Here is a 13,827-nt window from a genome sequence, read left to right on the forward strand (position 1 = left end):
TCTAAACCCTCACTAGAAAACATCAAATAAATGATTGACCTTTAAAGGGCGACAAAGCCGTTTTACTACAACTCTTTTGTGGATTTTAGAGACAAAGGGAAGATTTGAAATAGGTCTGTAATTTACCAATAGGTCAGGATCTAGATTATGCTTTTTCAAAAACTGTTTAATGACTGCATGTTTGAAGGACTGTGGAACATAACCACTTTCTAATAAAGTATTGATCATATTAAGAATAGAGGAGTCTATAATGGATGTCTTTGAGGAGTCTGCTTGGAATCGGGTCTAGGATACAAGTGAGGACATAATGGCTGAAGTTATCTCTACTTGATCAACAGCAGTGACCCTTTCTAGTGTTACTTATGGATTTTATATTTATATGGGACACTAGCTTTACAGCTTGGTCTTGTTCAGGGCTGGTAGTTGAGTAATTTCTAATATCTAATTTATCTCTGATTGTTTTTATTTTATTGTTAAAAAAAGAAGAAAATCATCAGGGCTGAGAGTAGCTGGGATTGGGGCTCTACAGTGCTATAGTGCTGAAAATAAATCCAGTGCTATTTTTGTTGACTTCTATTAAATTTTAATAGTATCTGGTTTGGAAAATTTGAAAAACAAGCTTCTGGATTTGTTGTCCAGATCACATCATCATCCTTGTAGAGGAGGTGACTGATCATGGCCCCATTCCTGAGTCTGTACCCATTGCCAGTCTTGTTGATTATTTGGCTCAAAGGGTTCAGACCTATGCAGAACAGCAGTGGGGACAGGGCGTCTCCTTGGTATATGCCACATTTGATGGACACTTGTGCAAGTGGTTTATCATCGGTCTCAAGGGTGGTTTTCCACAGCCGCATCAAGTTTGCAGTCAAGGCTATTGATGGGGCGTCTCGGAGGGCAGGATACAGAACGTTTTTTGGGGAAGATTATTCCTGAGCTCCTTCATTATCGAAAGAGCACATTGTCTGTGCAAACCAAGAACAGCAGCTGATAAATCACGAGGCCTGATAGTGAGGTTTCTGAATGATCGTGTGAAGGAACGTGTCTTAAAGGCTGCAAGAGTTAAAGGAGTCCTCCCAAGTTTCGTCAACAACGGCAAAAGTTCCACCACATCTGTGAGGAGCTCTCTTCTCATTCCCTGCAACTTTTCTGGTGACGTTTGAAGGTAAAAAACACATGCTCAGAACACCAGGAGAAGCAGAGGTGCTCCTGAGGAAGATGCAAAACACTGAGAACTAAACAATATGAGAGATGGAGCCACCAGCGTGGGGCATGTGAGTTCGGGTTGTGGTCACATGGTGATACATTTCTGTTAATTTGAAGAGACTGATGACATGACTAATTTGTTTTTAACTTCAGACCCATGTTGGCTGTCTGCTTTAGTACATGAACTTTGTGTTTAAGTACATTCCCTCATCGATGTACCAAATGTAGGAGATTGGATTTGTGGGAAATTGGAAAATACATGCATGGTGTGGTGTGCTAAGCAGGTCAAATATCCAGTTCCTCCTGAGGATTGGTTTCGGGAGTGCCTGGGAAGTTTCTTGGGGGGCCCTTCATTACGATTGGACTTCCCTCCCTTTTACAATCTTTTTTTGATCAGGTTTTGGGTTTGATGCCTCTTTCCAGCATGAACCCATTTGTTTTTCTTTTTACACTTGGTTTTGTGTTCCTATAGTTCTTGTGTATGTTTGTTGTTTTCGACCAGAGATTAAAAACATTCAAGAGTTATCAACGGTAGTACGGTATGAACAATACTATCAACCCAATGGCCAAAGGCATGATTTTATTTGTTCAATCATTTTTTCTTTCATTTCTTGGATGTCTGCTGCTTTTATCTATTTTTGTTAAATATGTTCTTTAATAAAACTAAATACATTTTAAAAAGTACAATGTACATGATAGGACACGTTACAGGTTTTTATGATTTCCCAGAGGCAACAATTCCTGCATTCTCTTGAAATTCTTTTCTCTCTTCAAACCACCATTATACATCATACGTATCATTGCTACGACAGGCAACTTTGAGGTGCTGGGATTGATTACAGCAAGGACAAGATTGTGCAAATGAGATGGATGCAGATAGATGGTTCTGGTATTGTAGGGATTGCTCAAACATGCTTTGTTTTCCGCTGCATAGTTCCCTTTTAGAAGATAGAAGGGTTTGCGTTGTTAAAGATGTTTAATGAATATTTTAATTTAGCTTTCTACCCCAAGAGTATGATATTAGAATAGGCAGTTTTATACAGAAGTTGCAATATGTCACTTTAACCCAAGAAGTTGTGACATTTCCTATTGACAAAAACCTTGTACTTTGCACAGATTCCTTTAACTGTTTTCATGCCTCATGTCATTACCTGGCTCAAATCCTTTTCCCACACTTGTGCATGTCCTGAGCCACTTGTATATGAACATACTTGCGTAATCCTCACTCTCCACTCCAGTGTTTTTATTTGAAGCTAGCAAATTATAGTGTTGCATTCAAATTATGGAGCCAAGCTGCAAGTTTCGGCAGGTTGTAAACAAAACATTTCCATACAAAAAAAAAAAAAAAAAAAACATTGTTCAATGCATTTATTTTATTTGCGTATACAACATGTGCATTCCAAAGAATAGAACTCTACAAAATGGCTTGCTTGTGGCCAGAATGCTACATCTCATTGAGTGTAGGTCCTCTGAAGTGTTAGACTCAAGTCCCAGCCACACTTCCCCTTCTGCACAGCGCGGAGAAGAGGAAGACGTAGAGCAGATTTGGACACTCTGCGACGTGATGAAACATGGTGAGGAGGTCGGGGAACAGCAGTCTGGAATGTTTAGTCACTTTATGCCGACTTCTCCTGTTCGATTGCTGCAAACGAGAGGAGTAATTTAATCCTCATCATTTACACCTGGGGTCAGTTCTAATGCATGGACAGACATTTTATTTTAAAAAAAAAAAAAAAAAAAAAAAAACACACATGACGTACTTTCTTTGGTTGGGAGCGTGTTCTTTTCGTTCGTTTCAGTTTTCTTAAGCTTCGTCTTGTCGAAGTTTTCCACTTCCTTCACGTCGGGTTTGTCAGCCATTTTTGATGAGTACTAGAAAAAGGAGCAAAGAAGCATATTTAAAAAGACATTTACAAGAAATTTATGTTCGTGAGCTTTGACTGGCTTAGTTTAAGGAATTTAGCGATTGAAAACGGAAGAACCCACGCCCTGACTTGAGCTCTACTTCAGGTGGTGCGCACGTTAAAACGATCACACTAATGAGCTTTGACTGCAGCGCTAATCACGCACATTTCCCCCCAACGACAAAGTTGTTGTTGTGACGCATTTAAAAACAAGATTGGAACAGTTCAATTGGTTTTGCGTAGGCTTACCAGACGTGGGCTGCGGCGATGCGGACCGACGTCTCGAGGACCAAGTTACAGAGTGACGTACGGTCTCGCCCGCAGACTTTAAATAGCGTGCTGTATGCAAATGAGCTGATATGACACGCCCAATGTTGAAAAAAAAACTAGTTCCTAAAAGTTTCGCCCCTTCAAATATGTAACATACTTGACGGAGAGGGTTGAGTTTTGGTTGAAAAAGGCAAACTCAGGAAGCCATTCTGTCCATCATAACAGAGCTATCATAAGATTTGAAGACAAAGCTCACTCTGCGTAAGCTAATGTAGCAGGCCTAATGTGTTATGAGGTCACAGCGACACCAAGTGGCCAAACAATATAATAAAATGACAATAATAAAATATTGTTGTTGTTGTTGTTGGCATCCAAGTGTTGCATTACCGCCAGACTTTATTCTTCAGACTTCATTTTCCCGAGTCCGACCGACTTCATTCCAGGACTGACTCTTCTTCATCTTCCTCTCCTTCTTTGATGTTCGGTGCTTCCGCTGTACAGCTTTATTCTTCATTCTTTAGGCTTAATTCTTTAGGCTTTATTCTTTAGGCTTTATTCTTTAAGGCTTGATTCTTTAGGCTTTATTCTTAAGGTTTTATTCTTTAGGCTTGATTCTTAAGGCTTTATTCTTTATGCTTGATTCTTTAGGCTTTATTCTTTAGGCTTGATTCTTAGGCTATTATATTATCGACTATTAAAGGGGACATATTATGCTAAATCGACATTAATGAGCTTTTTACCTTTTTACCTTTAACAGTGTTTCCTCATCATTCGTTTACTCAAAGCTGTATTTTTGTTTAATTTACATGTTTGAGTAAACCTGTATCATCCTGCAAATGAGGCTTGGAGGCTCAGAATATTATTATTATTATTATTATTATTTGCCGCCTAAGGCCCGAAGTCACTGGGAGTCACCCGCGACCCCGAAAGGGAACAAGCGGTAGAAAATGGATGGATGGAATTATTATTTGAAAAAATTAAGACTCAAAATGACACATAGAGTTCTGAAATGTCATGTAGCTGCTTTTCAATAATACAAATCTAATTATGTTATGGTTTAATACAAACTATCTGAAAAAAGCACAATATGTCTCCTTTCAAATGAAGTGTATACCATAACAGTTGTAAATGATATGGTCTAGACTCTAGGGTTTTATTCTATCATGTTTATTATCCATGCTGTGTGATTGTAGGCAGTAGTCAATTAGAAAACCACAATAAATCTGTACATTATTTTATTGGAGCAAATACACAGTTACACAAATTTACAATTTTCAAATCTTCTGGAATTCCCCAAACACTATCTGCTGGTGAAGTAGTTGGTGTATGTTCTGTTGTACAGAACCTCATTGTCTACTGTGATTATATTCTTCAGATTCTGCCAGAACCAGGACTGGGCCGCTGCAGTTTTGGGCCACTCCAGGACACTTTTGTCACACAGCCTTTTCCTCAGGCGCAGGAAATGAGAATGTTGCAACACTGGCTCCAGCATCAAGACCAAGATAACATCAACATTCTCATCCAGTAATCTTTGGTGAGCGAGATATATGGCCAGTTTGAACATCCCAGTCTTCACATAATCCTCTGTTAAAACAAAGAGAGTTTTCCGACTGTTTCTGATGCTGCGACTTAGGTTCTCCAGAACTGGTGTTCCCGGACACCAGTCCCGCTCCTCCAGACACAAAGGATGGTCTTTCATTCCTTCCCCCTCCAGTTTCACCTGCAGTTTCTCCATCACCCACTTGGAGACATATGGGTCACTCGTGTCATAGGCCACAAAAGCATCATAAGCACTTTCAGGTGAGTGCAGACGGCTGTATCCCTTTAGTTTAGCTTTTAAAATGTACAGAATGTAGAACGCATCCCAGTAGAACAAATGGGAACCCATGGTCACAAACAAGAAAACAAATATAAAGAGGGTAGTGACAATATAGAACTTAGAAGCCTCATTGTCGTTTACACATTGCTGAATGTCAAAATAGATTAAAAGTGGACTTTTTGGCATCTTTGGCGTGTCACACTTCACATCAGTCAAAAGTTTGGGTATTTTTACAGTGCTGCTTTCTAACCACAAAATGAAATCTAAAGAATCACAGGTGCATTGAAAAGGATTATTATCTATGTACAACGTTTCCACCTCACTTTGTTGATCGGACTGAGATTGGTTGATTATAGTTAACTCGTTGTTGTTCAGATAAAGAGTCTTAAGGTTATTCCCGGCTGCTAAAAGCCCTTTGTCCAGTTTCACAATCTGATTGTAGCTCAGGTCAAGCACTTTCAACAAAGGAGCTTTGTCTGAGTTGAATGTTAACGTAGATAAAGAATTGTGACTTAAGTTTAAGATTTGAAGTTGTTTCAAAAGATTAAGATTGTCCCATGCGTAATCTGTAAGCAAATTGTAGCTGATGATTAGCTGAGTAAGGTTTTTTGGCAAGTTTTCATACATTTTCGGAGGAATCACTTCAATGCCATTGTACGATATGTCCAATATGCTCAAATTAGTCAGATGAGTGAAAATATTATGGTACTCATCATCTTCCCAAAGCTCCCCAAGATTATTATGTTGAAACTGTAGTTCTGATAGTGAGTGACTAAGCATCTTTTTTGTTGTTAATGATATAATGTTGTTAAAACTCATGTTTAAAACTCGCAAAACAGGCAGGTTTACTGTGAAGTGCAGATTATGTGTTATTCCAACTGCTTCAAAATAATGCGAATTGTAGCTTATGTCTAATACTTCTAGTTTGGGCAGATCTTTGAATGCCCAGTTATAAACCAGATCAATTTTATTGAAAGACAAATCCAGGTAGGTGAGATTGGGCAACAAGGAGAATTCAGTCCCATTAAGTGCCACGGAAAATCCATTATGTGAGAGGTCCAAGCATGCTATGTCTTTGTAACCTTTGAATTGTTCCTTAGAGATAAAGAAAAGATTGTTTCTGCTTATAATAAGAACGTTCCCGGCGTTATAGCATCCCTCTTTGACATGCCTATGTACTTTATAGTCTGGAACTCTTCTAGTGGGAAGTGAAGTGGACATGCTCGCTGACATTTGATCATACTGAGTGTCAATACACTCTGGGGGATTGTTGTCCACAGAGACTGGATAGAGCCGATTTTCAGAAAGTAATATCAATTTCATCGGTGGAAATTTGTTGAAAACATCAGGGGCAAGGTGAATAATAAAGTTAGTCGCCAAGTTTAGCGATGAGAGAGTTTTGATTTGATATAAAGGTTCAAGGGTATGAGGACAAATTTGTTTAAAAACCGCTGCTTCCAAATGCAGAGTGACAAGTGACTTAAGATAGACAAAATCCCCAGAGAGATTCAGTGTCGGAGGATATAACATCAGCCCATAGTTAAATGAGAGGTCCAGTATGTTTAGTTTTGGAAGCCATTTTAACCACTCTTGTTCCCCTGTAATAGAGTTGAGCAAGAAGTTAAACGGTAGCAGAAGTGTTTTGAGATTTGACATATTTTTAAACCAACCATAATGCAAATACTTGAGAGAATTCCCTCCCAAGTTAAGTGTGTGCAGCATTTTAAGATCTCTGAATGCACGAGGATGAATTTGAAGAGAAATGTTTTTGCACGGGACACAAGGATAAGGAGAATTCCCACACCTTGGGCAGTTTCCTTGTATCATTAGGTGTGTTAGATTATGTAGTCCACAAAAATCTTTCTCATATATATACTCTATGCGGTTGGTCTCCAAGTCTAATTTCAAAAGAGAATTGGGTAGATTTTGAGGAACTCTGCTTAAGTTATTGAAGGCCAAATCCAACTGCTCCAACTTTCTCATAGTTTCAAAAGCATCGTCCGTGATTTTGAAATATTGACCACATTGATTACCGCTGAAGCAGTTTTTGGATAACCATAGTGTTGTGATGTTTTCCAAGGCAGAGAGTTGGTGTCGGTTCAGAGAAAAAATGTGATTATAATTGAGCACAAGGATTTTCAAACTGACCGGCAAGTTTGCAGGAATATGATCTAGTTCAATACCATCCAGTTTCAGCACTTGCAGATTTTTCAGCTCCTTGAATGTATTTTCATCAATGATCACTCTTTTGTTTCCGTTGACCCATCTGAGATCCAAAACTGAGAGGTTCAGCAACTTTGAGAATGTATCTTGTGAAATGTTTGGAATGGCATTTTTTGTCAGATTGAGCTCAGTTGCATTTGGAAAGAAGTGTTCTAAAATGTCGGATATGTTCTTCAGATTCCTCATTGAACAATCAAATGTGACGTTAGATCCACACTCAGTTACATCGCAGGGAAATTTCCGTGGCATCCAGATGGTTTTACATGTCTGGTTTCCATCATGGCACTCATATGCTGCAATTAGACCGATCAATAAGTAGAGCCAAACAATCACTGCCTGTAAATGGATGAGATGAACAGTATTAATAATATATCCACTAGGGGGCAGTCTCCATTTAGTTACACTGCGTTAGAGCGTTACATTTTATGCAATTTATTCTGTTGCAAGATTGAATTTAACAATGTTGATTGTGTTGAATTTAAATTTTCCTACCAAATGTACAAACACATTGTAACTACATTGTCATAAAATAACATACATTTTAAAGATGTTTGGTTCACATTTATGTTTTGTCTAATTGAACTAGTGTAGTTATGTTAAAACTATATTTTAAGATCAAATCTACAAAACCTACCATTGTTGCAACGTATCGGTGTCCGTCGCCAAGTGTTGTTCGGAGTTTATACCTGCCAGACTGACATTTGGCGTTTGAAAGAAGTTCATGTGAATATAAAGAAGTCAAACAGTTTCACTTCCACATTTTATTTGACACGTTTCAGGAGTTACTTTCAAACTTTTCCGTACAGCCCACAACCAATACATTTGACTAGAATGGAATATATGACTCTATTTTAAGTAGAAATACAAGTTTTATTGTTAGGTATAAAATGTCACAAAGTCTCTTTAAAGAGGTTGTTGTATTGTTTGTGACTTTCCGTTGCCAGCACGTTTCTTAGACAAAACCAGAAATAGGGCTGAGCCAGAGGATTATTGGGCCAGTCGAGCACGGACCTGCTGTACAGTCTTTTCCTCAATCTCAAGTATTTCGAATTACATGCCACTTTCTCCAAGAAGATCAGCACTATAACATCATCCTTTTCATCCATGAGTCTTTGATTGGCCATGTAGAAAGCTGTTTTGAAATTCCCACTTTTGATGTATTTGTTAGTGAGAATAAACACGGTCCTCTTGCTCTTGTGGATGCTCTGGGAGAGGTTATCGATGAGCGGACATCCAGGTATCCAGTCTCTCTCCTCCAGGCACAGCGTGAGCCTGCGATCCCCGCGACTCTCCAGCTGAACGCACATCTCCTTCATGACCCACTCAATCACGGCCGTGTCCTCTTTGTCGTAGATGACAAAAGCGTCATAAACAGAGCTCGGGGAGGACAAGCGCCTGTAGCCTTTGAGTTTAGCCCTGCAGAAGTGGTAGATGTACCACACGTCCCATAGGAAGAGGTGGCTGGAGACAGGGAGGGTGATGCAGCACAGCATGAAGGATGTCATGAGTATATAGAGGATGATGGACAGGGAACTGTGCTGGCAGGCTGACAAGTTCACTGAAATAACCAGGTTGCCATATTGTGCCTCTGGAAGGACACACTTTACATCTGTAGCCAGCTTGGGAATTGTCACCAATGTCTCGTTGAGCCATTTAATAAACCTGGTTGCATTACACGTACAGGTAAATCTATTATTGTGCAAAAGCAGCCTATCCATCTTATTTACCACATCATCTGGAAAGCTTGATACCTCAACATGCTCAATAGAATTAAAACTAAGATCGAGATATTTTAAATTGATAGCGTCTTTGAGAAAATTTACCGACAGTCTCACTATTTTGTTCTTGTGTAAAATAAGCTTGGTAAGAGAGCCACTGCAGTTTGACAGGACATTTGGCACTGTAGTTAAGCTGTTCCCACTCAGATCTAAAACCTGCAGTGAATGCAGATGCTGTAGCTCCTTCCAGTTAAAAGATTTGAGCTCATTGCCTTTTAAGTAAAGTTCGGACAATATGCCAGGCAGACCCTCGAACAGACCAGGAGGGAGAGAGCGGAGGTTGTTGTGGGAGATGTCAAGGACTTCCAGATTGACTAGTTTACTAAAATAATTAACATATCTTGTGTCACCATCCCTCCACATAAGGTCCAAACGGTTATGTCTGAACTCTAACCTCGCCAGAGATTCACTTTCTAACTCTGTGTTTGTGGAAGTCGAGATCTGATTGTTGTTCATCAGCAGAGTGGTCAGATTCTTCAGGTTTTTGGTAAAATTTAGCATGTGCGTTAAGCCTTCCGATTCAAAGTAATGATTGTTATTACTTATATCTAAAATCTCAAGGTTTTGTAGCTCTTGGAAGGCAGTTGGATAGAGCAGGTCTAGGCGGTTTGAGGAAAAGTCGAGGTATTGTAAATTGGGGAGGTTAGAGAATTCAGAGCCGTTTAGACTTTGGCTCATCAGGTTATTGGACAAATTAAGGCACCTCAGCTCCACAAGATTTAAAAAGCGAGAATGCAAAAAGAAAATGTTGTTTCTAGACACGTCCAGAGTCTTTCCAAACTTGCTGCACCTTTTGTCCACTAAAGAGGTGACCGTCCCTAGTTCTTTGTCTTTGTGTTTGCAGCTGCGCGCATACTCGTCAAACCTGAAATAGTGGATTTCTCTTTCGTCAGTGCTGTCGTACTCAGCAGCAGACGACATAGGAGACCAACCTCCTGATTCAGCCACAGACACGCCCAGGGCCCCATCAGAGGGGGACGAGATTTTATTATCAGCCAAATTGATTATTTTAACGCTTTGTAATTCCATCAGGATGCTTAGATTTGTGATTTTAATAAAGTTTGTTCCAAAATCAACAACCTCTAAATTTTGTAAAGATTTTAAAGGTGCAATGCTCGCCCTTATTAGCTGCTGGAAAATGAAACCCCTCATTCGGAGAACTCTTAAAGATTTCAGTTTAGAAAAGTGTTGGCTTAAATGCAGAGTCTGAGGATATCTCTGCAAGTCATAGTTAAACGAAAGGTCCAGTTCTTCTAATTTGCCAAGAAAAAGGGGAAACTCAAAGTAACCCACAGCCTTGGATAAAAAGTTTGATGAAAGATCTAATACTCTGAGATTCTTAGTAGAGGAAAACCACTCTTTGGAAACACTTGTCAAAGAGTTGCTATGGAGACGCAAGATTGTTAGTTTTGTCTGCATTTTAAATGTATTTTGGTGGATTTTTAGAGGGGAGTTGTTTGGGCACGGAGTGCAAGGAAAAGGTGCATTGTAACAGCGAGGACAGTTGCCGCTTATATCTAAAGTCTCCAGATTGGTTAAGTTTTGGAAATCCTCTTCTGTGACTTCTCTTATGTTATTATTGTATAGGTACAATTCTTTCAGATGAGTGGGTAACTGGTGTGGTATATAGGATAAATTATTAGACTTCAGAGATAAAAGCGTTAACTTGTTTAGTTGAAAAAACGCCCCGTCCTCTATGTAATAAGAATTGTTGCAGGGGTTTCGAAAGTAGCAATTTTGACCAAGATACAGAATCTCAACATTCGAGAGGCCGGTGAGGTTTACTGTATGAATACTATAAATGTGGTTTACTTCCAAGCTGAGCAACGACAGGTTTGGTGGCAGGTCTTTAGGTATCGTGTAGAGCTGATTACCATCAAGATACAATGCTTTGAGATTTCCAAGGTCTGAAAAGGTGCGGTCTTCAATTGCCACACTGCTAATGCAAATGTTGTCCTTGGGGCCGATTTTGATGGGCACACAGTTGCACCTGAAGTCTAGCTCCGTCAGATTATCCAGTCCGTGAAAGGAGGAGGAGTTCAAGCTATGGATGTGGTTTATGGTGAGCGTCAGGTTGGTGGTCTCTGGTGGGATGCCCAGTGGGATATGTTTGAGATTCGTCTCGGTGCAGTCTACAGCCACCTCACTGCTGTTGCTGGGCTCCGTGACTTGACATGGCAACGTCTTAGGATATACAACCTTAGCTGTCGACTTGGAGATTGAACACCACAGGCCCAGAACAACCACGTGTATCTACACAAAACGCATGGAGCAAAATCAAAAATCATAAGCAGTAATGAATGAATGGTACTGGATACTTCAATAAACACTTCATAGTACAATAAATATCTTAACTTACCAGCTGAGAGAACATTTTCATAAAAGCATTGTACAAACACGATCTTGTCTACTTGTAGGGCTCAAAGCATTATAAAAGTGATGCAGAGGTTTATGATGCTGGACGTTTGTATGAAAGTAACATCTGCTTAAGTATATTAATAACAAGCACCACTTCCCCTTTATCACACGACAGAGATGTGTAATTGAAACTTATCAAGCATGGGAATAATTCTTGTGTCTCATCCGATTTTTCATTTCATTCACATCGGTATTGTGATGCCATTTTATGAATTACTTATTGAATACAGATTGCTGTAAACATATTCAAATAGCTTCTTCTCCGTTATAAAGCGCCTTCCTATTTTACAGAAACAATTTTGTGCAGTAAAATGGGCCACGGTCATCCTTACCGACTCACAGCTAAAATATGAAAATCATGAATTATTAAAACATACTTCTAAACGCAGGTCAAGCTACTTTTCTGAATGAATAATTTACTTTTTAAGAGAATGCCACTCAGAAAGTAAGCACCTTAAAAAAAAAAAAGTGAAATAGTGAAATCAGACCAAGGCTGTGTTAACACTCTTTAGATTTTAATGTTGTTGACAAAATAACAGGAAAATACTCAGTGGTAAACTGCCAGACTGAACCCAGCAAAACTGAGACTCGTAGGCATCTCTTTTGTTTGACCATAACGTGTCCTGTGCAATGATTTGTCAGTAGCAAATAAAGTGTTCCCAACATAATATCTTACAAATTATAAACAGATTAATCTGAATAATTATTACATTAACAATAAATAGAATGTATAAATAAATATGCAATAATTTACTTTGATGATATACTTCAGAGGTGAGGGTTGTGTGTGTGGGGGGTACTTAATAGAGCGTATTTAAAGCTTGAATAATTGATATAATTTCTTTTTGCTTTATATATTAAAATACTGTATACACAAGGCAATCTTTTTTCACAGCAGTCAGCTCATTAGTTCGTTTATATGTCTCTTATGTATGGCTTTAAAAACAATACTTAGGTTACAGTTTTTATTTGTTAAGTCGTGTGGTCAGTGAGTGAGTCAGTGCGTTGATAACAGCGGACATGGTGGCAGAGTGATGTGTCAATGCGTCCACACTTTGGTCACTCGAGGATCGTCCTGAAGCCGCCTCTGCAGCTTTCAGCAGATTCACATAGCTCATGACCACCTCGTCCACTTGGGCCACCAGCTCACGACGCTGGGTCTCACTGCTCACACTGTCCACCAGAGACATGCAGGCCTGGGCCAGACAGCACAGGGTGTGGAAGCTGTGGGTCAGGGTGAGCAGCAGCTCCTCCGGGCTTCCGTACTCGTCTACCATCCGACTACAGGCGCTGCTCAGCACTTTGGCCTGCATTATGAGCAGCTGGGAGAACGTGTCTGTGTCTGCCTCGCTCCCCCCTGGGCTCTCTGCTCGCTCACCTGAGTGACCTAAACTGGCACGCAGCAAAGTAATCATATCTAAGGCATCCTTTCGTGCCAGTGCAAACCCTGTGTGAAGGCTATATGTTTTTCCTTTCATTGAATTTACACAGGCCAGCCTTGCTTTGAGGCTCGTGTCATTCATAACACTTTTCGCTTCTTCCTGCCTAAGGGACGAGTCTTCTTCATCTTGACTGAGCTCTTTTTTCCTCAAAAAGCAGTGACTAAGGGGTCCATGACACCTCAATGTACTCATATCCATCTGTGGCAGCAGAAAAGAAGCTCCTCTCAATAGCTTGCTACCTGAAGAGTTCAAAGTGACTGAGCCCTGGGAACAGCTCTTGGGTAATGTATTGTCGGACCGCTGGACTTTCAGGTGATCCTCGGACTGACCACCACTCCTTCCTGTCAGCGTAGCTTTGGTCTTCTCAAACAGTGCTTCAAAGCTCTTGGCGCCTGGCACTGTGGTGCTCCAGCTCCTCCTGAGTGCCCGGACCTTGTGTGATCTCCTGAGGCTGCCTGCTTTATGGGCACACGTACATGAGCCGCTCGAGGGGAAGGCCGTGGCGTGCGGGTCGGGCTCCGGACTGGCCGCTGTTAACCCCATGTGCTCTGTGCTACTTATTGATGATGATGGTGACATGGCTGTGTTGGTGGTCTCAGTACAGAGAGCTAAAGATGACTCCGCTTCAACCTTCTTCAGCTGTGTGCAAGCTACACTAGGGGTAGTAGGAGAACACAGAGAATTGTTAAGCATCTCCCTGATACAAAACTTATATTTGCCCATTCATTCAACCATTTACTCAGACACTCATTAATCATGTTGTTTTAAAA

The 13,827-nt window shown here is 40.2% G+C and overlaps 4 protein-coding genes across 7 annotated transcripts in view; all 4 read right to left on the reverse strand.

The window, feature by feature from the left end:
• Positions 1-2,556: 2,556 nt before the first annotated feature.
• Positions 2,557-3,434, reverse strand: tmsb4x (thymosin beta 4 X-linked). Its single transcript, XM_072444576.1, has 3 exons — positions 3,357-3,434; positions 2,964-3,075; positions 2,557-2,845 (listed from the first exon to the last, which is right to left on the reverse strand). The coding sequence occupies exons 2-3, from the start codon at positions 3,061-3,063 to the stop codon at positions 2,820-2,822; spliced, it is 126 nt and encodes a 41-aa protein (XP_072300677.1). The 5' UTR covers positions 3,064-3,075; positions 3,357-3,434; the 3' UTR covers positions 2,557-2,819.
• Positions 3,435-4,659: 1,225 nt separating this feature from the next.
• LOC140359582 (toll-like receptor 8) lies at positions 4,660-7,750 on the reverse strand. Its single transcript, XM_072444573.1, has one exon. The coding sequence runs from the start codon at positions 7,666-7,668 to the stop codon at positions 4,678-4,680; it is 2,991 nt and encodes a 996-aa protein (XP_072300674.1). The 5' UTR covers positions 7,669-7,750; the 3' UTR covers positions 4,660-4,677.
• Positions 7,751-8,300: 550 nt separating this feature from the next.
• On the reverse strand, positions 8,301-11,746 carry tlr7 (toll-like receptor 7). Its single transcript, XM_072444572.1, has 2 exons — positions 11,557-11,746; positions 8,301-11,450 (listed from the first exon to the last, which is right to left on the reverse strand). Exons 1-2 carry the CDS (start codon positions 11,575-11,577, stop codon positions 8,310-8,312), a joined length of 3,162 nt encoding a protein of 1,053 aa, XP_072300673.1. The 5' UTR covers positions 11,578-11,746; the 3' UTR covers positions 8,301-8,309.
• A 362-nt stretch (positions 11,747-12,108) lies between these two features.
• Positions 12,109-13,827, reverse strand: part of frmpd4 (FERM and PDZ domain containing 4) — a 30,899-nt gene continuing 29,180 nt past the window's right edge. For all 4 annotated transcript variants that reach the window (XM_072444567.1, XM_072444568.1, XM_072444569.1 and 1 more), the window contains one exon: positions 12,109-13,707. In XM_072444567.1, coding sequence (XP_072300668.1) covers positions 12,581-13,707 — 1,127 coding nt within the window. In that variant the 3' untranslated portion in view covers positions 12,109-12,580. The remainder of the gene's footprint in view (positions 13,708-13,827) is intronic.

Source organism: Eucyclogobius newberryi, unplaced genomic scaffold (assembly GCF_026437365.1).
Source record: "Eucyclogobius newberryi isolate DKJ021-1_F unplaced genomic scaffold, fEucNew1.0.hap1 SCAF_14, whole genome shotgun sequence".
In the NCBI taxonomy this organism is placed as follows: Eukaryota; Metazoa; Chordata; class Actinopteri; order Gobiiformes; family Gobiidae; genus Eucyclogobius; species Eucyclogobius newberryi.